We start from the raw sequence: 24788 nt of genomic DNA, 5'->3' as shown, positions 1-24788 counted from the left end.
TGATATTTGAATGCCTCACATTTCAATATGAATCCTCTGCTAACGCCAGATCCCTCGCACATGTGTTTCCTAACCGTTACTAGCTTGTGACCCCACTTTTAGGTCCCAAAATTCTCACGACTACAGCAATTAGTTGTCATGTGAATCTGAGCATGACATACTTTTCCCTCCATTTTCCAGGCTGCTGCAAGTGGATTATAAATTATAGTGTTTGAAACTCATTTAATGAGCTTATTTTAACTGAAAAATGGCAAATAAATATAATTATATCAAGCTTGAAGGTCACCTCTGACCCTGTCTGCAGATCCAACAATAACATGTGGATACCAAAGTTCAAACGCCACCACTGGTGCGGAGAAGAGCCTGTTTGATAGAAAGGCCTTTATTCCATTTAATTAGATGTATAGAAATGTAGACAAAGTTAGAATGTGAAACAGAAACATGTTACAGGAATTGAAATCATTTGGACATCACTCTATCTATTAATATATCTACTTATCCATTTATGTGCGTAAGTAGTACTTTAGTAGTTGAAGTTAATGGTGTCAAACTGCATGCCTAATGTTGCATGCAATGTCAAAGGTTTTGATTTTCAGATAACATTTAAGGAAATTATCACCTGATTTAGTCATTTGATTAAGTAAAAGATAACCGGTGATATTTTGGAAAAGGAAAAATGGAAAACAAAACACTGAACTATCACCCAGTCTACACCACACACATTTCACTACCTTTTTCTGCTTGGCGGTGTTAGTTTTCACACCTGGTTATGAGATAATTCTGGGTACCATCATGCTTGTTGGTCCTGCTCTGCTTCCTGTGTATGTCGATAGACTCTCGCACTCATCTGAAACATCTGGATGAAGTGGCCTTTGATCTGGCTTGCATTAGCTGTGTTTGTATTCCCCCGCCTCATCCGAGCTGCTGCTCAGACTTTAGAGATGCTCAGATGAAGACCGGTTATGGATAAAGATGAGGCTGTGAGGGCTAGTGTTTGTTGGTTTCAGCCTTTTTTTTTTTTTACAACATAATAGGACTTTTGACAAAATAAGAGCAGTACAGTGAACTTGCTATCACAGATAACATCATAGGCTCATGAGACTTTGTGTTTTTGGCCTGTCTGTAATTTGACCTGCCCTCCGGCAGTGTTGGCCACCGCTGATAGCCTAATCTTCTGCACTCAGTCTCCCTGCTAACTAGCAGATGGACAGATCTGCCTTGTACTTGACAGTGAACCTAGAATCTGATGTTATTCATCAGATAGATGATATGGTTACTAAAGGTTTGCTCAGGTTGTTATGAAGGCTCTTCAGTAGAAGGGAAGTTGCTTCACTTGCTCAGTGCTTTTTATACATAACTGGTGTTTATTTTCTGTATTTAGTTCTTTGCAAGTTATGGGAACCAGCTTCTGAGTCAAGAGAAGTCCAGAAGTACATCTCTTACATTTAAAATAAGAAGATACCCATGTGTATATGAGGAGGTTGTATATACTCTTTGCAGAAAATTCTGTCAGGTCTTTTGTTTCATCACTTACAAATTGATAAATCTACACAGCTGTCTGTTTCTCTACACTGTCCCTTATGTCATTCAGTAGTATTTTGGAAAAAACAAACAAACATTGTAGGGCTGTGTGACCAGGGCCAAAAAATTTAAATCTAAATTTTTTTTAAGCTAAGGGACGATTAATTATTTTGATCGGCATGTTATCAGTCTTGGCCGATTAAAGGTTTTATAATAAAATAGCTGCATTGGCCCAAAACATGACGGGGAGTTGAAACAGCACTTTAATTATGCCCACACGACGGGGAACTGTTGACTTAGTAGTTGTTTTCCCCTCTGAATGTCTACATTTTAAAAGCATCTCTGCATCTGCCAGTTGGCCAGCACGATCAGTGTAATAATGTTAATTTCAAAACGGGAGAGAATTGATGTTCTCTGCAGTTAGGTGGGGAAATAAACACACATATATCGGTATCTGCATCAGCATTCAGCCAAAACCAGTTGGAAAATATCAGCAAAAGTCTGGCATCATGCATCCCTAGTAATTATTATGCATATTTAAAAAAAAATACAGGCTATCACACAAAGCTGTGACTATCACTACAGATGTTTCAACATAGTAGAGCCTGGTATTAATGATTTGTTTCAGTATGAATATCAAGACTACTGCCTAGTCTAGCTGGTGACTAGTTAGCAACTTGGCTACACTCAAATAGAATCTGAACACTGTCCTAACACATCCATAGCTAGCCAGTTACCTGGAGTCTGGCAAAACATGGAGTCATGACTTGGTTGATAATTATGGTTAAAGTTTGCGGGACTATCGTGACTTAAGACCGCTAATGTAGGCAGCTATCATCTGCATTACTTACTGAATAAAATAAACTCTTTGCATGTTGTAAAAGCTTAATTGTCACGGAACAGACATTTTACACATCATGCACAAAAAGAACATTGCATTAAATGTGATATATCACCTAGCCCTAACCAACAGCACAACTGCTGCAACACTACGCTTCCACTGTAATCAGTGGCGAGAGAACATTGCGTATGTGCCTCAGAGATCCACTCTACAAGCGTAAACAATCTTTTATAGACACACAACCCTACAACATACATACATGGCTAAATGGTTCTCATAGGTTATGTGCTCACTGTAGGATGTTACAGCCTCAGCTGGAGCTTTTTCCAGATTAAGTCCGAGGTAGAAAATACTTACGTGATCATCAAGTTTATTTCCAAGTAGTCGGTGTGCTACCAATCTGAAAAGCTATCATGCAAAGGTCTCTTAAGTCAAAGGGAAGCATCTTTTCCTTGACGAGTATCACCTGTTTTGGCAGTGTGTGACATTCTTCTCTGGCAGAAAGCCTAGTTTGAACCCAGGAAATGCTGCTAACCGCTGAACTGCCGTGCCATCGAGATTGGCCAGCTGATAACTGAAATGGAAGTGCTTTGCACTTATGAAAGGCTGGAGTTGTATAAGTTTAGCTTATTTTTTTTGTGCTGGCCTATCCATGTGCATACATCCATTGAGCACATAGGTGAAACAGACTTCCTCTGCCACTGACATGAGTCACTGTCCATTAGAGCACAGGGGGAACAGTATGAAGTCAAGGAATTGAGCTTATTCTGTTTCCATGTCTTTCATATGGGTGCCGTCATCCACCTCACTTGATTCTTAGCTCTATTGTGACTTAAAAGTTTGCTTTTGAGGCGACAAATGGTCCATTCTGTAAATGATCCAGCTTTTTACAGTATTTTCTCATTTGGCTCTGCCGTGAGTAAATGGTCCCGTGATTATTGACAAAGCAAACCACCCTCAGCCTGTGTTGGACAGCCGGCTCCATTAAATCCCAGCAAACATTTCAGTCCAGAAATTGGCAGTGGATGTGTTTTGCATGTCTGCGTCCACGTCCAGCAGGGGGCAACCGACTCCCACACACACAGACACACTGAGGGCATTTGGGCAGCCAGGCAGCTGAGAGTAATTGAAGCCAGGAGTATCTGCACTGGTGTGACCCAGATGACCATAAATAACACAATGCTAATGACAGTGGCTGTGGCTACAGCTCATCATGTCTCAAGCCTGGTTGGTTTCCCACCCTTCGCACTTGGTGTATTATTTTGGAGGGAAAGCACAGCTCTGTGTTTGCAGTGATAATACACACATTTCCCTAAACGGTTGTGGCTTCAGTTGGGTGGCAGTTGCTTGCTGCTCAAGTGGGAGGGGATTGGTGTTCCTCATCATGCATGTATGAAAAAGGGGAAGTGCAGACATGAGCAGCTGCAGTCAATCCCATGCCCCCACCCGTCTATACCCACAGCCTCTTTCCTGCTTATGCCCAGACAGCGGTTGATGACGCTGCAGTCGGGACTGGGTCCTATCTCGGCCGCTCTCTGGCACTCCCCACTCTCTCTCTCTCTCTGTCTCTCTCTCTCTCCCCCTCTACAAATGAAGGCTGAGTGTATTTATAGTCCAGCGTGTCACCCGGCAGCCAGCGGACGGGGGATTACCTTGGCCACGATGAACGAGCGGGGCCTCATTCAGAAACAGGCGCTCGCTCGGTGACTCACAGCTACACAGGCAGGGTTCACCACACTATCACTGCTGAGGTATTTTGCTGCGTGTGTGTTTGTTTTTGTTTGTCTGGCAGATTTCTCCGCATTATTATGAGGTGTTTATCGAACCTAAGAAGGCCTGGATCGGTATGTGCATGCTCATGGAGAATTTTTTTTTTTCCAAAGAGCGAACTGCTCGAGAATGGAGAATGATTACAGACGAAGATTGTTTGCTTTATGTTAGCTCACAGCTGTTTCTGCTGCAACCGATTCATTTGTTTCTATAAGAAGTGGTGGTGTTATTTGTATTAAAAGTAGTTTGATCTACCAACCTCTTGCACTTCCCCTGATCTGTCAATCAAAAAGACTTTTTCAATCTGACATGCTCTGAAATATGTTGCATTAAAGACTATCTTCACTTGTACTGTGATATAGAGATACAGTATGGAACACCTAAAGAAAGGAAATTTTCTCTTTATTTCTTGGGATGGTTGATAAATTCTAATGGGGTTTTTTTCCCTTTTTTTTTTAACGTTGCACTTAAAGGTGTCCTTTGCACTGTTGATTTGTATGTCTAGTGCTTGCTACTATGGTGTTTCTGTGCTTCTCAGACCAGTCAGACATGGGGGAGGGACTGTGAAGTTTTTCCCTCCAGTTCTCTGTTGATGTTTGGGTGTCTGGAGGTGATGCTCTTTGTCTCTCAGCTGTGGTTGCTAACACTGCTCATGCTTCGTTCACACTCAGTAATGTGCTTGTAGTTAGGTGGCTTCAGAAACTGTGGCCGGTTGTTCCAAAAATCCATATTTGTTACTTAATTGAATCATAACAATTAAAGGCAGCCTTTTTGACTTAGTAGGTCACATTGAGTGTCCTGTTGAATTGGGTTACTCGATCAATTACCTATATGTACAGGTGCCGAGCCTTTATGATAGCACTTGATACAGAGAGGGTGATTCATTGAATTCTTTATGAAATATCTGAAAGCTGTGATACTTGTTTGAGTATTCTGTACACAACAGATTGTTTTCCCTTCAGGCATGTGTGAAACTAGATACTCTCTAGCGTTTGTCCAGCTTTGTGAAATCAAAAATATTTTCATACTGTAGCTTTTAAAATAAAGGAAGAACATCGTGGCTATTCATTTCTACTGTAAACATTTTTTAAATTCTTTCTAAATGATTTTTTTTCACTCTGTATAATTGAGATAATTGTTTCCTATAAAGATTTGCAAGCACAACACGATTTTTCAGTATAAATGCAAATGAATTTAGAGAATCTTTATTTCAAGTTTTTGCTTAACAACATCACAGCAACACCTTGATTTAGAGCCAAGGAGATGGGACAGGAAAAGCAAACAAGGAAAGAAAAATCATCCAGTCAAACCTGTATTCAATTAGGATTGCAGCGATGTACTGTTTCAAGGTATACTGTGTTATAAAAAAAAATAAAAATAACCAACTTTGACATTTTTATGTTTCATGTTGTCATGCTGCTTGGAGAAATGGACAGTTGAGTCTATCAGAGTTAATAGTTTCTCTCTAATGAGGGACATTTGTTAGTCCTGGTTCTTGGTGTTTAGTTGCAAGTGTATTTTGTAAATCTAAGTAGGAATAGCTTCTGAGACTAGCCAGCAGCTAGTTAGGCAATTTGTACTCACACATCACAGTGACAGAATGCTGCATCAACTTCAAGGCTTCTGCACTCGCAGGGAAATGTGTCTGCATAATGAAAAAACAAATCTTAAGTCACTCATGTCTTGGAAAGAAAGTAGAGCACAAATTCACAGCAAAATTCACACCAAGCGAGTCTTGGCTGATTGCCTGTTTTTCTTTTTTTCTCCCTCCACAGATACTTGGAGAAGTATGAGAAAGTCCACCACTTCGGCGAGGATGATGAAGAAGCGCAGCCGGGGAATCCCAAAGCCTCTCTTCCAATCGGTGCAATTCCCAGCTCTTATAACTACCAGCAACACATTGTATCAGGTAGAGATTCAACTTGCTTCTTGTGTACACCATGCTTAGTATTTAGAAGCTTTCTGATTATGTTTGTCGCTCTCTGTGGTCACAAGGTTCACTCTTTGTTTCTGTCTCACTCACGTCTGTATTAAGTACACAGATTGAGTTTCTATTTGCATGCTTTCTTGTTTTCTGTCTCACTGTTTCATTTTCTTCAAGTTCATCCTGTCTCTCAGCCCTTCCTTGGCCAACTCGAACACTTAAGCCTCACGCAGATGTGATTACAGCAAAGCATCACTTCATCAGAGCTGTGTGTGAGATGCATGTGAAACTGTTCAGACCACAGGTCAAGCATATGCATGGAAATGTTCCTGAACAAAGGCTGTTTGTTTCTAGTGGGTGAATTTATTTCACAAGAACATGTTGAGGAAGGAAATATGGCGATTGCAAGTGTTGGTGAAGGGTCAGATGGCTTGAATGCCTCTTATGTTGTGTTACAAGCTGCAGAGTTTGGCCTCACCAGTTGTTGTTCTGTTTGTGGAGTTTAGTTTAACTCTTGAGAAATTTGCTGTGGTTGACATTAATAAGAACATGTGAGGTTTTCATCTGCCGCCGCTGTAGTCCAGCAGGCAGCATTTTGTTATGCCCATGGTGCCCTGAACAAGTTTGTGGAAAATGTTAGACATTTGAAGACATGCGCTTATTCACTTTTTTTGCCAAGGGCTAGATGAGAACAATGGCACCGCTCTCGTGTTTGTACGCTAAATACCGATAGCTTGGTTTAGCACAAAGGCTAGAAACGGAGAAATACTGTGGATAACCTGTCTTTGTCCAAAGGTAACAAAAATTCATACCTACCACCTCACCTGCAGAAAGTGTAAAAATCATAATTCGCCATTGTTATGGGGGTTATGTGCTAGACTATTTCTGGTCTGGGAGCAGTCGCTAGGCAACTGGCGGAGACTCAAGGAAGTGACTGGTCCCAGCCAAAAAATAGTGAAACCAATGTTTTATTTTCCAGTTTTGTTTTGAAATATAATATTGTTAATAAGTGAGCTTTAGAGCTACTCGGGAAGGTGGATTTTGTTACCTATGGACTAAGGGTCTGCATGGAGAACCGTTACTTAATTTGTACGGATTTCTGACTGGCCAGTCCCAAAATATTGAAAAGCTCCTAGACAAAATGTTTTTTAAGTAACGTTAATTCATTATAACATAGCCGGCATTTTCAAATTCCTTACTATCCCCAAATGATGATAAAGCTGCCGGCATCAGGTGATTTCGTTTGATGTTGTGTAACTGCATGTTCACATTGTGTGGTCTCTAGTCAAGGCTGACAGGGCAATGTGTTCAATAGTGTGGGCCCACTTTGCTAAATCTAATGAAAATGCAAGCAGTTGTTTGTAAAGGGAGGTCACTGGCAGCTTCACGAAACACTCACAAATACAACTTTTGGTTTGTACAAATCAAATCTGAAACAGTGCAGGGTGTTTGACTGCTTTAGTAAAGTGGCAGCTGCAGCTAACGTTGCGTCCTCAGTGCAGCCCCCCATCCAGGGCTGAGGGGATTTGACAAACTAAGAAATGTCTCGACATCGTCACGTCAAGGTAACACTTATTATCATTTAAAAGAAAAAGTGAAAAGGCTGTGGTTATTCACTCAGGACACAGTTGACATCCACTTTAGGCACTTCTAATTTATGTTTCTATATAATCCCATAGTCATTATTCGTCAAGCAGCAGCCACATCTTCATCAGTGGCTAGCAGAAGTCAAACAACCAAGTCCAACCCATTCTCCATCACTAGACAAGGAAAAATCACACAGGGAAAAACAGCAGAATGTCACAGGGCTGCCGCCAAGTTTATTGTGAAAGATTCAGAGCCCATCTCTACAGTGAAGTCCAGTTTGTTTAGGTTTGCTGAGTAGCCAATATGGTGGAGGGTATTATCACAAAGAGTATCAATAAGTATCATCATTGATAAGCAGCACCAGTATTGATATTGCTATCAATAAAGCCCTATTGACACCCATCCCTACTTGGACAGAGCAGCAGCTACACGTTAATTTTACAGACATGTGAGTGTTCTCATCCATCTCTTGACAAGATGGCAACTTAGCATATTTCCCAAAATGTTGAATTACTTCATTAACCAGTTAAATCTGGGCTGCCAACTGCCTGATATCTACATAGAGAATTCTGATATGAGATCTCACCTCAGAAGTAAATTAGTAAAGTCTGATTTTTTTTTTTTTATTCACTTGTCTGCTAACTTCAAGCTTTCTTAAAGTCCTTTTGTTTCACCTTTTTGTTTTTGGTACATAATCACCATGGTGATTTTTAGTCATATTCTCATGACAATCTTGAGCTGTAACACCATCCATTAAACATCCCAGGTGCCTCACATTGCTGTTTGATTAATTCTGCTTTTCACACAATGAAGGCAAGTACTGAAAAAAAGCTTTGAAACAGAAAGGTCTATTTGTTTTGTGTTTTACTTTTACAAACCTAGCTGAGGATCACCATCATTTCTTAGCTTTCTGCCGTTTGACCACTTCATGACTCTGCTCATTGTGCTTCACATTCATCACTTTCATTACCCAGTGACTCATTTAATTCTGTTTTCACCTTGCTAAGCACTGCTGTGTTTGAACCAAGGCTATGAAGCGTGCATCTGCAGTAATTGTTGGTGCCTTTTTTTTTTCTTGCCCACACACACACACCTAAACATTGACTAATAATCTTTTAAACCCAAGCATGCTGCTGCTTTCATGATGAAAGAACAGCCTCTGAGTAACCACATCATATTTTATACTAAATGATTTGGTACAACTCGCCAAGGCCAGCCTCTTGTCTGTGTTGTCCAACCCTCCATACTCTGTGAATGTGAGCTGTCCATTATCCTCACAGTGTTGTAGTGTTGGCTGCTGAGCAGCTCTTGGAGGTAATTGACTATCCCGACAGCAGTTATTGATGAAGGGAACGGAAGGGAAGCACTTGTTGATTTTCCCTCCACCTCAGTTTAGATTAGAGCCTGCAGCCTTTTAGTCGCAGTCTCTTTTCTCTAACAGTCAGCCGTCTGCCTGCTGAGCTAATTGACTCCAAAACATGACCGGGTTAGGAAAAGACACACAACCAGTCGTGAACTTCGTCTGTGGTTTGTAAGTTTTTCTCATTCACTACCCTGATGAGTCACACATTAAAGACCACAGAGGTTTTTCCCCAAACAGTGAACTCTGCAGTTCCTTACTCTATTGGAGAGCTTGTTTATAGTAGCTTGTTTACAGGGCTGAAACCATTCCTTTTTAAAGCTGCTAAATGCACTGTTTTTGTATTAACAAAAGCTCAAATGACAATTGTATGTGAGAAAGGTCGCTCATAGTGATAAACCCACAGTTCTCACCGGACTCTGCAGCTCTGTGCACTCCTATGAAGCTTTACTGCATCTTAAAGCTCATTGTTTGTGTTTTACAGCCTGCTTACTCTACTGTTTTGAATCACATCACTGTTTTCATTACGTTGTTGCAGCAAGCAGCAAAGGGATTGAGCACAACCTAAGGCTGTCTATAATATGTCAAAAAAGACCAGTAGAAAACCGATTCTAAATGACCTGAAACCTACTTCTGTACTACATATATATAATGATATTGATGTATCTGCATTAAGCTAATGTCATCTGATGTATCTGCCTAACCGATTTAATTGCTCTAGCTACAGACCTTTCATATGTGAACGCCGTCTGTGCCCCAGGCTCTGAATTTAAATGTAACTGTAATGTAGTGGGACAGCCAAGCTGAAACCGTGCTATGTTGGCTTGGCAGGCTCAGTGATGGTTAATCATTTGACAGTTGGTCTGGAAATCTCTCACTGAGCTTTGGTCTGCCCCGTTGTCTCAACATGTTTTGCTCGTAGGCCTGCAGAAGCTTTTAATTCACTCCGCTCATAAAGCCTTGTCTGTCAAATTGGATGTCACACATCAGTCCACTGCACTTCTGTACAGTGCTGGGTCGCTGCAGGTGTTGGAGGACGAGCAGAGACAGACCGCTTCTGAATGGAGCTGTTGCTCCTGTAATAGCAACTTGACTGAATTACATTTGCCTGCACAAACCTTTTCAGCATGGAAATCAAATTCACTCAGCAGGACTCCTGTCTGCTTTATGATTGGTTTCCAGGGGCAGCAGTCTACAAAGAATACTGCACCAAATTGAAATATCCACTGTATGGAAAAATGCACAGACAATGAGAGATGGCAGAAAATGAAAGCATAGGATGGGAGGAAACTTGGGTCTTCTGTTGACACACTTTCACAGAAGGGATCATCTGTCATTTAGGGTCAGTCATGATGGTTTCCCCACACGAAGGCTTCTCCAGTATTCAGGATTAGTAGTCTTTTAATTATAAAAAGCCCATCATGGAGGTCGACTGAGTCAGAGACAAACACAATTAAAAGTTAGAGAACATTCATGTTTCTCAGTCAGACAAGACACGGCTCATCAAACTAATTTGAACTAAAGACAGCTTTTACTGAACAGCTTAATGCCCCATTTGGTTTAGTTAAGGAAAAATAAATCTGAGTTAAACAGGATGGAGGTGTGCAGAGGAAACGGCACCACGAGGGCAACCAAAGGGTTTCCTTTTACTCTGCAGCTGTCAAGTGTCCACTGTGATATTCACATCTTGCAATGATGACTTTCAAAATTCAGACTCTTACAATGTGTCTGTTGGTTGGTTGGTTTGTTGGGTTGTCAGCAGGATTGCACAAAAATGAGTTAACAGATTTCCACCAAACATGGATGGAGGATGGGTCTTGGCCCAGAATAGACTCCATTAACTTTTGGTGGTCTGGATAAAGGGACGGATCCAGAACCTTTTTTTTTTTTTTTTACTTTCTTTAACATGGGTGTTTTTTTTAATATTTTTGTTAATTTCTCAGGGAATAATGCATGGAAAACAGCCATATTTAGATGGCTGGCATCTATGACTAAGTACAATTTGATGTGGATCTGAAGAAAAATCCAGATCTAGCAGATTTAAATATGTTTTATTTGATATTGGATTTGGCTTGAATGAATGAATGAAAGCCGACTGTTGGTATGCGCTCTACTGAGTGCCATTCTAGTTCGTCTTGTCCTGGTTCATTTCGTCATTTAATTTCCTCCAGAGACAAACTGCTTGAGGTCAAATGTCCTGGCAGTGGTTTTATGTCACATCATTACATAACATTACACTGAGTGAGTACATTAATGCTTTTTGTGTTTGTTTACTTTGGTTGGCAGTAAAGCTTCATTCCCTGGCTTTAAATACAACAATGAAATATGTATTTTCCCCATTTACAGACAGTTGACAGTTGAGGAAGTCGAGAAATATGGAGATTTTTGTCATTTTTCAAGTAAAAAATGGTATTCAGCAATGTTCTGGCAACCTTTTATGTGGTTACTCTGCTGCTGGAACTCGTCCAGCAAATGTTGAAGTGGGTGTTTGCCATTACACAGAGCCGGCAGCAAAGAACAAGCTAAAGACGTTTCCTTCACCTCTCTGACATTTAAACAGCAGATTGTATTATGTTTATAGTAACACTGAGATATCTTTTCTTTTCCAGACTATCTCCGCCAAAGCTATGGACTATCTACGGATTTTGTTCCGCCGTGCGACTACAACAAACTGGTGCTGTCTCTCCTCTCGGGCCTACCTAACGAAGTGGACTTTGCTGTTAATGTTTGCACTCTGCTTTCCAACGAGAGCAAGCACGCCATGCAGCTGGACAAGGACCCCAAACTGGTCACGTTGCTGCTGGCCCACGCCGGCGTCTTCGATGACTGTACGTACCCAGCCTCACTCAGATTGGGCTCTTTGTATGATAATGTACATAACTCTGCATTCAGTTAGTGTATAATATCTACAAATTATTTAAACTGCTTTCAGTTTTCTCCTTTTTCACCTTTTTGTTCTAGGATCAAAGGTTCTCTGTTAGTAGCACCACCTTAATATAATTTATCAAGGTGGACTTGCAAGAACAAGGGAATAGAGACACATAATACTGAACTGAACTACTCTAAATGCTCTGCTCTAACCTTCCCTCTTTACCTTTTGTAGCGCTAGGCAGCTTCTCCGGGGTATTCGGGGCGGACTGGAAGGAGAAAACCTCGCGGGACTTCATCAGGGTAAAGTTTAAAAAACGTATTTTTTGTATGTGACCTGCTACGTCATCTGCAAGATGTCTCTTGATTTGTCCATTATAAAGAGATATAAGACACTGCGTTCCTCCCCACAGAGGACCCTCAGAGATAAGTTTTCTCTGAGGTGTCGGAAAAACCGAATGGAGGGCAATTCACTTTGATCTCACTCAATTTAAGAGACATGCATGAAAGTTCAGTCACGACTCAAAAATAATGTATTATTTAATATACTCTTATTCATGTGTGCAGCATCTTGGTTATAAGTCCTTTAGAGAGGTCAGAGGTCACAGTCAGCCAATAGGAGACCAGTATCTTTGTCAAGGACAATTTGTATAAAATTCAAAAGGCTTTGATGTGTTATCAGGGGAGGGCTGCTCTCCAACTCAGATTGTCTTCATGACATGGGGCAAGAGAGAACTCCCAAATTTGTTAACTATATAGTGGCGCAAGTGCCAGATTAAAGGGGAACTCTACTTATTGTACACATCAAAGCATGTTTATTGAGCTTACCAGGCCTCTGCAGCCTGCTCCTTATCTCTGAGGCTGATTCTAGAATAACAACACCCAAATCTCTGACCAAAATGTTGTGATCAAGCTGCATTGTGGGTGATTGTAGGCACCGGGTCTTGATTAGGATGAAAAAAATAGTTTTGCATCGATCTTATCTGCACGTTAACTTACTATTGCTAAATTTAGCTACACTTGAATCATTAGTACCATTATAAAAGCACTGCTAACAGCTGTTGTCCTTCTGCAGTTCTGGAAAGAGGTGGTGGAGGACACTGAAGTCAGGGAGCTGATCTGGGACAAGAGTGGCCCAGCACAAGGTAAACAAGGTTGGTGTGAAAAGCCACAGAAAGCAATAAAAAGCTACACTCCTGCATGCTCCCACGGTACATTTATTGACACCTAAAATGCAGCGACATGCTCGAGTGTGCAGACTTTGTTTACTGTGACTTCCTTTTCAGTTTTTCTTGTGTAATACCAGTGAGAGAGAAGTGGGACGTGTTTTGTTGTGTTTTTAAGCCCCTTTTCTCCTTGGAAGTAGAAGTCCCTCCCTAGCATACACCGACTATTTCACATTCCCTTTGCAAAGGATTTTAAATAATGAATGAAAGCAAAGATCACATTGAATAAAACAGTGGTACCACAAGTTTAAATAAATGAGATACACCAGTGGAGAAATGCTACACCTGCTCTTGTAATAAGATGAAACTGACAAACAAGAGGAACAAATCATGGTACAGTTTTAGGAAACTCTTTAAATGACAATGCAGAGTGATGCACTGTATTTTAGAATTTTTGTCACGTTATATAAAGTTGAACAATATGTGCTTTCACCTTCATCTAGCATGGAGCTCTGAATGGTCCCTGCTCTGTTCTCTTTGCAGATGGTACGTCGTGTGAGGAGCGCTGGCAGAGCCTCTTCCACCCGCCACGGAACTCGGGTATCAGTGACATGGAGGCCCAGCGGGTGCTGCAGATTGCCGTTATCCTGCGAAACCTCTCCTTCGAGGAGGCCAACGTCAAGCTGCTGGCGGCCAACCGAACGTGCCTGCGCTTCCTTTTGCTCTGTGCCCACTGTAACCTCATCTCACTCCGACAGCTTGGACTTGACACGTTGGGCAACGTGGCTGCCGAGGTTGGTCAGGCGTTACTATTTGGACCTCTCTTTCTGGGTTTGGCAGAGTCAAAACTGTTGTTCAATGCCAAAATATTTTGCCAAATATAGAAAAAACCCACCTTTTTTAGAAAAACTGATTTTATGGATTTGAGTCAGTTCAGTAATGTAGTAAGAGGGAAGTGCCTGATGAGGAAGATCTGTTTCTAAATGTAGGTTACTGTGACACAGTAAACTGTCTTTTCTGTAGCCATCATTTCTAATCCAAAACAGTCTGAATCGGAGCCTGAGGAGGGCCAAGAAAAAAAAAACTGGTAAACTGTAGTACACGCAGTGCTCTGAGCTGATTTAATTTATTTAATTCTCCAAAGCCCTCCCCTGTACAGTGTGTGTCCACTCACAGCAGACAGGGTTTGTACTGTTGCTGCAAATTCTTGGAAATCCTTTGAATTTAATGTTCAGTGTTTCAAGGATTGAAAAATTCATCTATTTTGTAATAAGGGCTTGAAACTGCTTGACATTTTGGAACATGAAACTTGTTTGTGTTTTCCTATAGTTTGTCACGCCTTTTTAGAATCCGTCACAAAACATATTATAAAGCACAATAACATCAGATTTAATTACATTTTGACTGTATAAGTAGTGGCATAAGTTGCTGGAAAATGCTTTAAAAGGGCCTGAACTTGACTACAAACCCTGAGCTTAGCAATAGTAAGGCACAGCAGGTCTGTCAAGCTTTGGATTTCCAAACACCGTGTCATTTTGGAGAACAAATTCAAACTCAAAATTTTAGTATTTACAATGTTAATGAGGCAACAATACCCACTCAGAAATATTTATTTTTCCATAACTGAATAAACGAGCTGTTCTCAGAGAAAAAAAGGGTCCCCAGAACACTGTTTGCTTATATTTGGCGGACCCTGCCACCTTTCTAGCTTCAAAGTAAAATAGCATGGAATTGTGTTGTCCTTTTTAAGGTCAGGTCGTTTTGGTTGTTTATCATTGTTGTTTATTTAGTTTATTTAGCGGCCTTTCTCTCCTGATTAAAATGCCTTCCCAAAAACTACATAGTGCACCTTTAACTAACAGTCCATTAGTTTGGGGTTGGAGCTGACATAATCTTCCAGAGTAATTTCAGCTGGCAAAATCTGCAGTTGTCGGTTGGAAATGAGAAGCATGCTCCCGTCTACATCCGTCTGAAATCTGTGCTGAATCAACCACTGTTATCATTATAAAGCTAGTTACCCTAACAATCTTACATTATCTTCCCAAACCAGATGAACTGATAATGAGCTCAGAAACAGACATATCTGCTATGTTCATTAGGGACCAGTGGTGTGTTTATAAACACATTCAGCTGTAGCTACGATTTCCTAAGAAATGAGGACAATATGTGCGAAGCAGTCTGTTTTTCAGCATAATTTTTACATACTAATTTTGCCAGGCTGAACTATCACATTTTGTAGCAGTGACAGACATACATTAAACCCAGACCTTCCAGTCCAACGCTGGAGGAAAAGTCTTAGATTAAGAAATGGAGATGTTGAGAATTTTGATGAAATACTGGCTGGCTATTAAGTCACAGTGAATACATTACATGGGCTCGCCTTAATTTTAATATCACATTTATTGGTATGAGACGCATTTAGATGAGCCCATATCTATTTTTAGAAACTGTATGCATAGGGTCCCCGATAGAATCAGTTAAGCCTTTGATGTCTTTAATTGGATGGTTGGGTTTAGGACACTTTGTATTATCTTTTAATGTGAATAATATAGATACCACTACACCATCTAATTTTGTTGCTTATGTGATGAGACCACAAACACAAGTCATTAATGTCATGATGGAATCACTGTGTCATGGCTTTTGGCCAACTTGTTGCTTTTAAAATCCAGTAACGAGCTGTGTTTTTGTTTGTAGCTCCAGCTGGATCCGGTCGACTTTCGGACGACTCATCTGATCTTTCACACCATCACCAAATGCTTGATGTCCAGGGACAGGTTTCTCAAAATGAGAGGTGAGTTTTCTACAGTGACTCCTTGGTGTCGGTATGCCTTATTGAGCACCTCAAATTAAATGTGTTTGTATATCTGTGTGTAATTAAGCCATGGAGATCCTGGGCAACCTCAGCAAAGCAGAGGACAACGGTGTGCTGATCTGCGAGTATGTGGACCAGGAATCTTACAGGGAGGTAACGATGCTCCTCACCCTGCCTGACCTCATGCTCCTCATGGCCTCTTTGGAAGTTCTGTACCTGCTGGCCCAGCTCGGAGAGATTCCCTGCAGCAAGATCGCCTGTGTCGACCACAGCATAGGTATGAATCCTCTGTCGTATGGCTTTTTTGAAAAATTATTGTTATAGCATGGCAATTTACTTGGCTTGAATACATTTTTGGTTCATTCCAGTTCCTTCTACTTAGTAAGTGAATCCAGAGCTTAAAATCTAATGTCACAAGGGCTTAGTAGAGTTTTGGTAACGTGTCTGCCTGCCAAGTTTTATCACGCTAGTCTTTCCATTCATGAATAACTGGCTCAAATGTATCTTTCCTCCTACCCTTGAAATCTTGAAGGGTCTGGTTTGAATTGTGTTCTCACTGAAGGAATGAAACATCTCTTTGATCTGCTAACCGGCTAAAATGTAACGGCTTGTTTCGATGAGGCTCCTCTTTTCTGATCCTTTGTGTTTTCTTCTTTCTCATTCTCTCTGGTCAGACCTGTTAGTTCGGTTAGTGTCGGTTGACCTTCACACGTTTGGACCGGACGCCCTTACAGCGGTGCGGCTGATCGAGCATCAGGCCAATGCCGACCAGGCAGCCGAGGTTCGACCGCAGCTGGTAGAGCAGGTACCTGCAGCCGTGCAGGGAGCACCGGCACCTGGTGAGTGTCTCGACATGGCCTCAGTCTGTTTGTCCTGTGTAGTCTCTGACACTGCTGGGGAGTAGGGTGAAAGCTGTGACTCTGGATTAGAAAATAGGAACAAATGCTGTCTGCCTTGACAAAAGTTACATTACTAGGAGAGAAAAATGGCATTGTTTTGCTTTGATTTGAAGTGTGCAATGGTCAGAAGAAGAGCAGACTAGTTGAAGTGTGTAGGTGCTGCTCGGTATTTTAACCACCAAAAGCATATTCTAGCATTAATATGGGAATTTCATGCGTCTACTTTGATCCTGAGCTTTAGGTATGCAAATAAAATTAGGGAGGCCATGTGAATAATATAAATGACCACAAGACAATGACACACAACAGCAGATCCATGTAGGGTTGCTGTGGCTATTTGTGAATCATGACATGCTGGGTGAAGGTAATGGAGGAATCCCTCTGCCAATAACTATGTTTGAGTTACATGAGGTTTTAAAGATGAGAACCAAAAACACTACAGAGCAGCTTCATCATGATTAACCCAACACAAGATCAAATGAAAGGTTGCTTGGGGTCAGTCAATTGAAATCAATTCAACAAACTACAACAAATGGCCAAACAAGGTCTGTGTTTGACTCTAAGACAGACCGCCACTGCATGTTCCCAAAGCTACCGTTCTGACAGTAAAAAATATAACACAGACTAATTCACTTAAAGCTGCTTACTTACCTGTTGCTGAGCCACTAAAGCACTACACTCCTTCACTACAAGTTGTTCACCAACGCAGTTTGCTTTGTTCCCAGTTCTGGCTGAAGTACCAGCTGTGTAGTCATTGCGTTATTCTATTTCACTTGGAATAAGTTCCTCTGGATTTAGATACTTGACTTCCTGACAGCAGACCTCAGGTGCAAGGAGCACCCCAGGGATGCGTTTTGAGCCCCTTACTGTATTCCGGATGCATACACGACTGTGTAGCCACTTTTTACTCCAACACCATCATTAAGCCTGATCACAGTGAAAAAAGCGCGCCTGGAGTAACAAGAGGACCTGACCCGCTAGTGTCAGGACAACAGCCTACTCCTAAGTGTCAGCAAGACTAAGGAGCTAATGGCAGATGTTTGGTAGAAGTGAGTGAGGAACTTCGCCCCCCCTTTTTATCAATGGATTGTTGTTTGGAGAGGGTGGAAAGTACCTTGGTGTCCACATCACTTGCTGGTGCTGCATATTAAGCTTTGGTGATAAAGGCAATGAAGAGACTGTTTCAGTCCAGAAGCTTGAAGGAATTCTGGGTATTCCTTTAACTACTGAGGAATGTCTACTTCTGCACCATCGAGAGCATCCTAACAGGGACCATCACTGCCTGGTACGGAAGTGAAACCAACCAGGAACATAAACAGTGGATAATTTGGTATAACATACAAAAGAATGATTAAGTACCCCGCCCTCTCCAATTGTGCACATACATTTATTAATATTCCCATTCTATTCAAACTCTTAAAACTCATTTTAATGCACAGATTGATGCAACTGGAGGGATCTAATTTTCCTCTGATTGTCCATGACAACATGTGACTAATAAATGTGATTTGAGTTTTTAAAGTTACCTTTGTTTTTTGCTGCCTGCTTATATCAGCGTGGGAAAAGGAAACAAAGGAGTGAAATGCAGATGTAGAGGCAGCTCTCCAAACCTGTCACAGTCAGTGTGTGAATTAACAGGTGACCCCTGGCGGGAATTTAGCACACCTAACCTTGGAAGTGTCATTCCTGTGCCGTCGTTGTGCTCCACTGGGCTGCAAAGTTATTAGTATGCTGACATCTAGTGGACAGCCCGGGGATTATTACAAATGAAGTTTATTGAATATGGATAAATTCACCATGTTCTTTTGCTTTGCAGTTCAGCATTTTCTGTCAATTACAAAGAGGCATTAACATTTTCTCAATAACAGTAACAATAATAAAAATAATAAGTATTATTATTATTATTATTATTATTATTATTATTATTATTATTATTATCATTATTAACAATAACAACAATAATTAATAATTACAGAGAAGCATTAACATTTTCTCTATCCTGTTTATTTTTGTCTTTTCAGTAACAAGGGTCCCAGTTCAGTCCACTCAACCTCCACCTGGTATTGTTGAACTAGATGGGGAAAAATTTACACTGCAATGGTAAGATTATTTCACCTTTTCCTTGTTCTTATGTCTGTAGTTGATGTCAGCATCTTTTCTACTTGCATGGCAACCTCTCTGACTATGGTTTGTTTCTCCAACAGGCTTAATGCACACTTTGAGACAAACCCCGAGGGCACTGTGTCTCGATCAGAGATGTACTCCGAGTACCTGGCCACATGCAGTAAAATGGGACGAAGCAACATCTTGAACTCCACTGGCTTCCTCAAATGTCTGCGGTCAGTCCTGTTTCCTCCCCTATCTGTTGCTTTTATGTTCCACCAGCACAGAGTAGTGATTAATGTCTGTGCCCTGACCAAGATTGTTTGGTACACAGCAGTTACTGTCTTGCCTCTGTAGAAAAGCTTCAACAAAGCTTAGCTGTTTTGAGCAATTGTTTAAGAAAAGGTTCTCTAAAATTTCTTAGTTGCCTCTTATGGCATGGAACATTTGTTGCTGGTAGAGTTTCTTTAGAACATATTGAAATGTGTGGATTATGAAACCAGAAGTAATAAATAGCTTGAATAGAAGCAGTTTAATGAGGCTGTACGACATTAACGTAGCCCCTGCCTTAAATAGATAGATTGAACAGCTCAATTTGTTGAAGAAAATGTACTAAAATGTTGAGCATGCTCAGTAAATGTGCTAATTAAACTTAACTTTCAGTATTTGAACTTTTGCAATTTTCTTTCCGTCTCCTCCTGCCACCACAGGACTGTGTTTCCCAACCACACGATGCGGCGGCAAGACGAGACCAAGGCCTCCAGTCAGGTCCAGATTCTCCTGGTTGGGCTAAGGCGAAGGTCGATCCCTCTGCCCATCCAGCTGTACTACCAGCAGCCTCAGCAGCAGCAGAACCCGGCAGCAGCTCCTGCACCTCCAGCAGCCCGACACGAAGCTCCTGGAGACCCTCAGGCCCCACCTCCAGGTAAAACTGTCATAATAAATCAAGTTTACTTTCTTTCATTCACTTTGTCTCTGTGATAGCTAGAAAGTTGAAAATGCTACACAAAATTGTGAATTTTGTTTCCCCCTCGGTTGCTTTTGACAAGAGGCATTTAGTGGGCCAGGACAAGGTCCGAATGTCAGAAACTAAAGAGTTATGGATTAAAAGAATAAGCACTCCAGTGGTATTATGTAGAAGGATGCTGGCAGTCTTGCAGAAAGATCAGAGTGAGTACCACTGAGACCAAGATGGCTGAACTAATTACAAAGGCAAACATACTGAGAAAATGTGTGCTGGAAAGGAAGTTAGTAGTGGGAGCTTATTAGGGAAATTGAAACTGAAAGGAAGGCTGCTCATGAAACTGAACACAGATGACGATTGCCAGTGGTGTTTTAATTGTGTTCTGAAATAATAATGAAATTGGTACTTAAAAACATTGAACGTGATTATAAAAGCTCATTAGAATCATGTCAACATCATGGTCATTATAGCTTTTTTTTTTTTTTTTAAATGGAGCAACAAAATCACCCAGCTCATCATGTATGGCCCATTCAGGGTTGATTAAGGGGATGCTGGGAATGAAATAGAATTTGCCAATTTTCTTGTCATTAAGAGTCCCCGGCGCAGTAGTGACTATCCAGCCTATTCCTGGTTTTAAAAATATGTCAGATTCTGAGGTTTTTTTGGCTCCTTAAGCGATCATGTTGGCAGGTACTGAGCAGGGTTTTTACTGTAAGACTGCATCCATGTAGAGAATCCTGGTTTTGACTCATTCTGTTGTTGTCACAGTCCCATTGACAAATGCTGGACATTCCTTCACATTAACAAAAATAAATTGCCAGATACAGGTGGCAGCCCAAATCTGCTTTAATGTTTTACAAGATTCTTCATAAACTGAGAACACTAAGGCTTAAGTTGCATCTTGGACCTAAACAGTTCTGTTTGTGTTTGTGTGACCAGGCTTACCTCCCGGGCATCTCAGTGTTGGACCTCAGTTTGTTCGGGCCACGGGCCTCAGCCTCAACACTGCTGGTGCCGCCCCATCCATGGCCTTGACCGCACAGGAACCTCCCCATGCAAGCCACCTGACTGTTTCCCGTCACCCAGCGATCCCGCAGGTGCCTCTGCAGTTACCACCAAATCCTCTGGCAGCAGTGCAGCAGGTTCGACCTGGTCCGGTGGTCCAGATTCCGACGTCAGGGCCTGCCACCCAGAACCACAGCCCCCAGAACCCCGCCGCTCCACCTCAACAGCAACACTCCCCGATGCTCCCCACAGGGACGCCTGTCACGCTTTTTCAGCCGGTACCACAGGGCCACATCCTCACAGCCAGGGTACAAGGTGTGTGCCCTCCGATCACGCAGCACCCACCCCTGCCCCAAACCCCTCCACTGTGTGGGCCTCAGGGTGGAGCTCCCCAGGCAGAGGCTCAGTCTGTTGCTGTGGCATCCACACCCTCTTCTTCCATCCAGTCGGGGGGTGGTCAGGCGTTGAGTGTCATGAGTGTGCCCAATTCCCAGGGGTCCCGTGTCACATTTCAGAATATCGCCCCCAAACCAGCGCCAAACCAGTCAGGTGGACCAGCAGCCACAATAGCCACTCCTAACCAGCAGCCTCAGCAGCAGCCGCAGAGTGTCGTCATAGTCAGTCCCAACCCTCAGCAGAGCCCAGCCTACACCCCTGCCATACACCAGATCGTTCTTGCCAACCCCTCCGCCATTCCCGGTGCCCAGACTATCCAGATAGCAGGGCAGCCTGGAGCTGCTTCCAGCCCCTGCCCACCTCCAGCTTCTCACTCCAATGCCCAGTCCAGTCAAACTGTCAGCCACGCACTGTCCATGAAACGGCATCAACAGCAGCAACATCAACAGCAGCCACCGCTCCAAATAATTTCCCCAACTCCTCCCTCTCAGCCTACCTCCACTGAGTCCAGCTTGATCAAACAGCTACTGCTTCCAAAGCGAGGGCCTTCTACTCCGGGAGGAAAGCTAATCCTACCCGCTCCACAGGTGCCCCTTCCCAACAGCACGATAGCCCCTAGTCCACAGGTCATCTACCAGACAAGTTACAGCACCCAGAATCCCTCTCCACAGCCCCAGCAGCTCAATGTCCAGCTGGTTCCTGGTCAGCTTCCTGCTGCAGGAGCCCCAGCCCTCCAGACGGTCCAACTCTTGCCAGGCCAGCTAATATCCACAAGTAGCTCTGGGGCAGCTACCATCATCCAGGGCCCCGCGGCAGCGGGACAAGTCACATTCACCGTGGTCCCTAACACTGGTTTCACCACCTCTACTGCTGCTGTGGCCGCTGTCAGCCAGGGTGCTGTGGCTCCTGGAGTTCCCCCTCCTCCATTCTCTACTGGAACAGTTCCCCATCATGCCCCAGCAGCTCCACCACCACCATCATCACCACTGCCAGCTCCCCTCAGAGGAGACAAGATCATTTGTCAAAAGGAGGAGGAGGCCAAGGATGCCACGGGGCTGCACATACATGAGAGAAAGATAGAAGTGATGGAGAACTCCTCTTTGGCAGAAGGAGACTCCTCCAATGGCAAAACCAGTAACGGCGATGTTGCGGCAGGTGCCAAGCTGCTAAATGGTCGGAAGTGCATGGAGTCTAATCTACCTCCATACCACTCAGGGAACAGCCAGGGGGCACTCAATGGCCCGGCTACGGAGAGTCACCCTGCTAATGGGAAGCAGGCCCTCTCCCCCGGCCTGAACACCCCACTGGAGGGCAACCCCGACCCCAAAAAGACTCTAGTCAATGGCGTGTGTGACTTTGATCGGGGTGACAGTGGTGGCAACTTTAACAAAAACATTCCAAATCACATTGCTTCCAAACAGTACTTGGGGAATGGGGAGGTGGACCCCTCTGAGAAAAGTCACGGGCCAGATCCCCCTCTCCCCAGTCCTCCTCCCCCCCAGCAGGACACTGCCAAAGCCCAGCAGGCTGAGCGCCTGGCCAATGGACCCCAGGCAGTAGGCAACAAGCCTCCCTCGGAATTAACCAATGGACCTTTGGGGCTGGGCCACGCTGTGCCTGTGCTTAGACAGCAACTGCTCCCCAACTCTACTCTCCCCTCCACTGTTACTCTTACCTCCCAGAGTCCTGCTGCCCCTCCTGCAAACGGAGTGGCCTCTGAGGCTCGAGGTCTCAAGAGACCGGCTGAGAACGAGGACCGCAGTACAGCGGCAGCGCCCTCGGGGATCCCCAATAAAGTGGGAGTGCGGATCATAACCATCAGCGACCCCAACAACGCCGGCAGCAGTGCCACCATGGTGGCGGTACCAGCAGGAACAGACCCAAGCACAGTAGCCAAAGTAGCAATAGAGAACGCCACTCAGCAGAGGAACTGCTCACCCACACAGGCAGCTGGCTCTACGGTGAGTCATTGTAGGGTTAGTCTAACAGTAAGCCACATTTATCCACAGTGTCTTGCGGTTGTGTGACTTAATGTCAGGTCTGTCACAAAATGTGTCTTGCTTGTCTGTAATGCGAGACACGTTTTGTGAGTATTTGCATTACTAAGGTCTCTATGGCGAGTGTGTTTGTCTAATTCAACACCTATCTTTTTGGTTAAGTGCTATCCTGTGACATTTTCATTGTAAGCAAACATTTGTTTACATTCACTGGAACATATTGTATGTTCCCTTTTAAGTCTAGCAGGTTTGAGGGCATTTCCTACTGCAAACCATTCCTTTTATTTAACTTGATACATGGTAGTATGACTTAAGATTTCTTTACCTAGAAAGAGCAGAAATGGCTCTGGTCTTTCACCAGTCAGTGCCTCTATCTGTCTTAATGCTCTGCTGATGCCTACAGCTGTTGAATAGAATGAAGCTAAACCGCCAAAAGAGAGACTTTCAAGAGTACAGCAACAAAAGGGCCACTGGCATCTTAGCATCGAGCAAAGAATACAGAAAGAGGTCCTTTTTTGTTGTCAGTGTGACGATCCTGATCCAATTTTTCACTTCATGTCTGTGAGATGCCATGAGAGACACTGAAATGAGAGTCCTGGGTAAAACATTACACTTGAAAGGTATTGGCCACATCACACCATTTGTGGCTTGCTGTGCATTAATCAAGTACCTGCTGGTAGAACACAGGCAGCTCATCAAAACATTGCACTACAAAGCCACTTGTGATGAGAAACTTCATAGGGTTTTTTTTAATATGGTTCAGTATTTATTCTGAAATACACAGTTATGTAACTGAATCAAAGTAACACATTATGTACTAGATGAACATTGTTTTAAAGTCAGGCTGCAGACTAAAATCTGACAATAACTTTGATTCGTAAATGTTGCGCACTTAAGAAAATGGACTTGTTTGGTATTCAAATTGCTGTCTGTGTGTGTAGGAGGCTGTTGAATGTAAAGCATTGAAAAGCCTTTCTGTGATTCTCTCCCCCTGCCTGCATTGACCTCCACTGTAAAATAAGTTTTAAAATCAATAATATGCCTGAAAGTATGTGTGATTTTATGAGCAAAAACCTATTTTTATTCAAAACGGACAAATATTCACTTGTGTTCGGTGGCTGGGTTCAGGTCTGATGAGTGAATGTTTGGAGGTTAAGAAGGTGAGGCCAGTTAAGACCATGTGGCTCTCACTGATACCCACCTCCTATAGCAAAGCAGCTGAGAGAACAACTTCTGCCACTAGACAGGTCGGGGTTACATCTCAGCCAACAAGACCTTTCTCATGAGGATTTCATAAGAAATAGCAGAAATCCACATCATTCCTCTTGTATAGACTGTGCAAGTAAGTTTTATTTTGTAAGCACTTTGGACAAACAAGAACTTAATGAAGGTTTTAATGCAGGTTCAGTTTTGGGTTGTACTGCTCCTCGAAATGTTCAGGTGTTCACTCAAATGTTTAAAGTCTTAAACAAAAGCACATATTTTCCCCTCTTACCTGTAGTGCTAATGTTTTGAGATGTCTGATTTTGCTCTGCTGAATTACACCCGACTGTATCACCATCCAAAAGGAGG

At 42.7% G+C, this 24788-nt stretch overlaps 1 protein-coding gene across 2 annotated transcripts in view; it reads left to right on the top strand.

Annotated features, from left to right (window-relative positions):
- arid2 (AT-rich interactive domain 2) overlaps positions 1 to 24788 on the top strand; it is a 35475-nt gene that overhangs the window by 6438 nt on the left and 4249 nt on the right. Inside the window, exons 4-15 of one of the 2 annotated variants that reach the window (XM_073480468.1) lie at positions 5908 to 6041; positions 11613 to 11831; positions 12107 to 12174; positions 12947 to 13025; positions 13581 to 13831; positions 15735 to 15831; positions 15920 to 16129; positions 16527 to 16691; positions 18773 to 18851; positions 18956 to 19090; positions 19565 to 19779; positions 20758 to 23180. In XM_073480468.1, the coding sequence (XP_073336569.1) occupies positions 5908 to 6041; positions 11613 to 11831; positions 12107 to 12174; positions 12947 to 13025; positions 13581 to 13831; positions 15735 to 15831; positions 15920 to 16129; positions 16527 to 16691; positions 18773 to 18851; positions 18956 to 19090; positions 19565 to 19779; positions 20758 to 23180 (4075 nt within the window). The remainder of the gene's footprint in view (positions 1 to 5907; positions 6042 to 11612; positions 11832 to 12106; positions 12175 to 12946; positions 13026 to 13580; positions 13832 to 15734; positions 15832 to 15919; positions 16130 to 16526; positions 16692 to 18772; positions 18852 to 18955; positions 19091 to 19564; positions 19780 to 20757; positions 23181 to 24788) is intronic. The other variant, XM_073480469.1, reaches the window with a different exon arrangement.

The sequence above is a fragment of the Pagrus major genome, chromosome 14 (genome assembly GCF_040436345.1).
Source record: "Pagrus major chromosome 14, Pma_NU_1.0".
Classification (NCBI taxonomy): Eukaryota; Metazoa; Chordata; class Actinopteri; order Spariformes; family Sparidae; genus Pagrus; species Pagrus major.
Note: the sequence above shows the minus strand (reverse complement) of the source record. Positions and strands in the feature narration are given on the sequence as shown.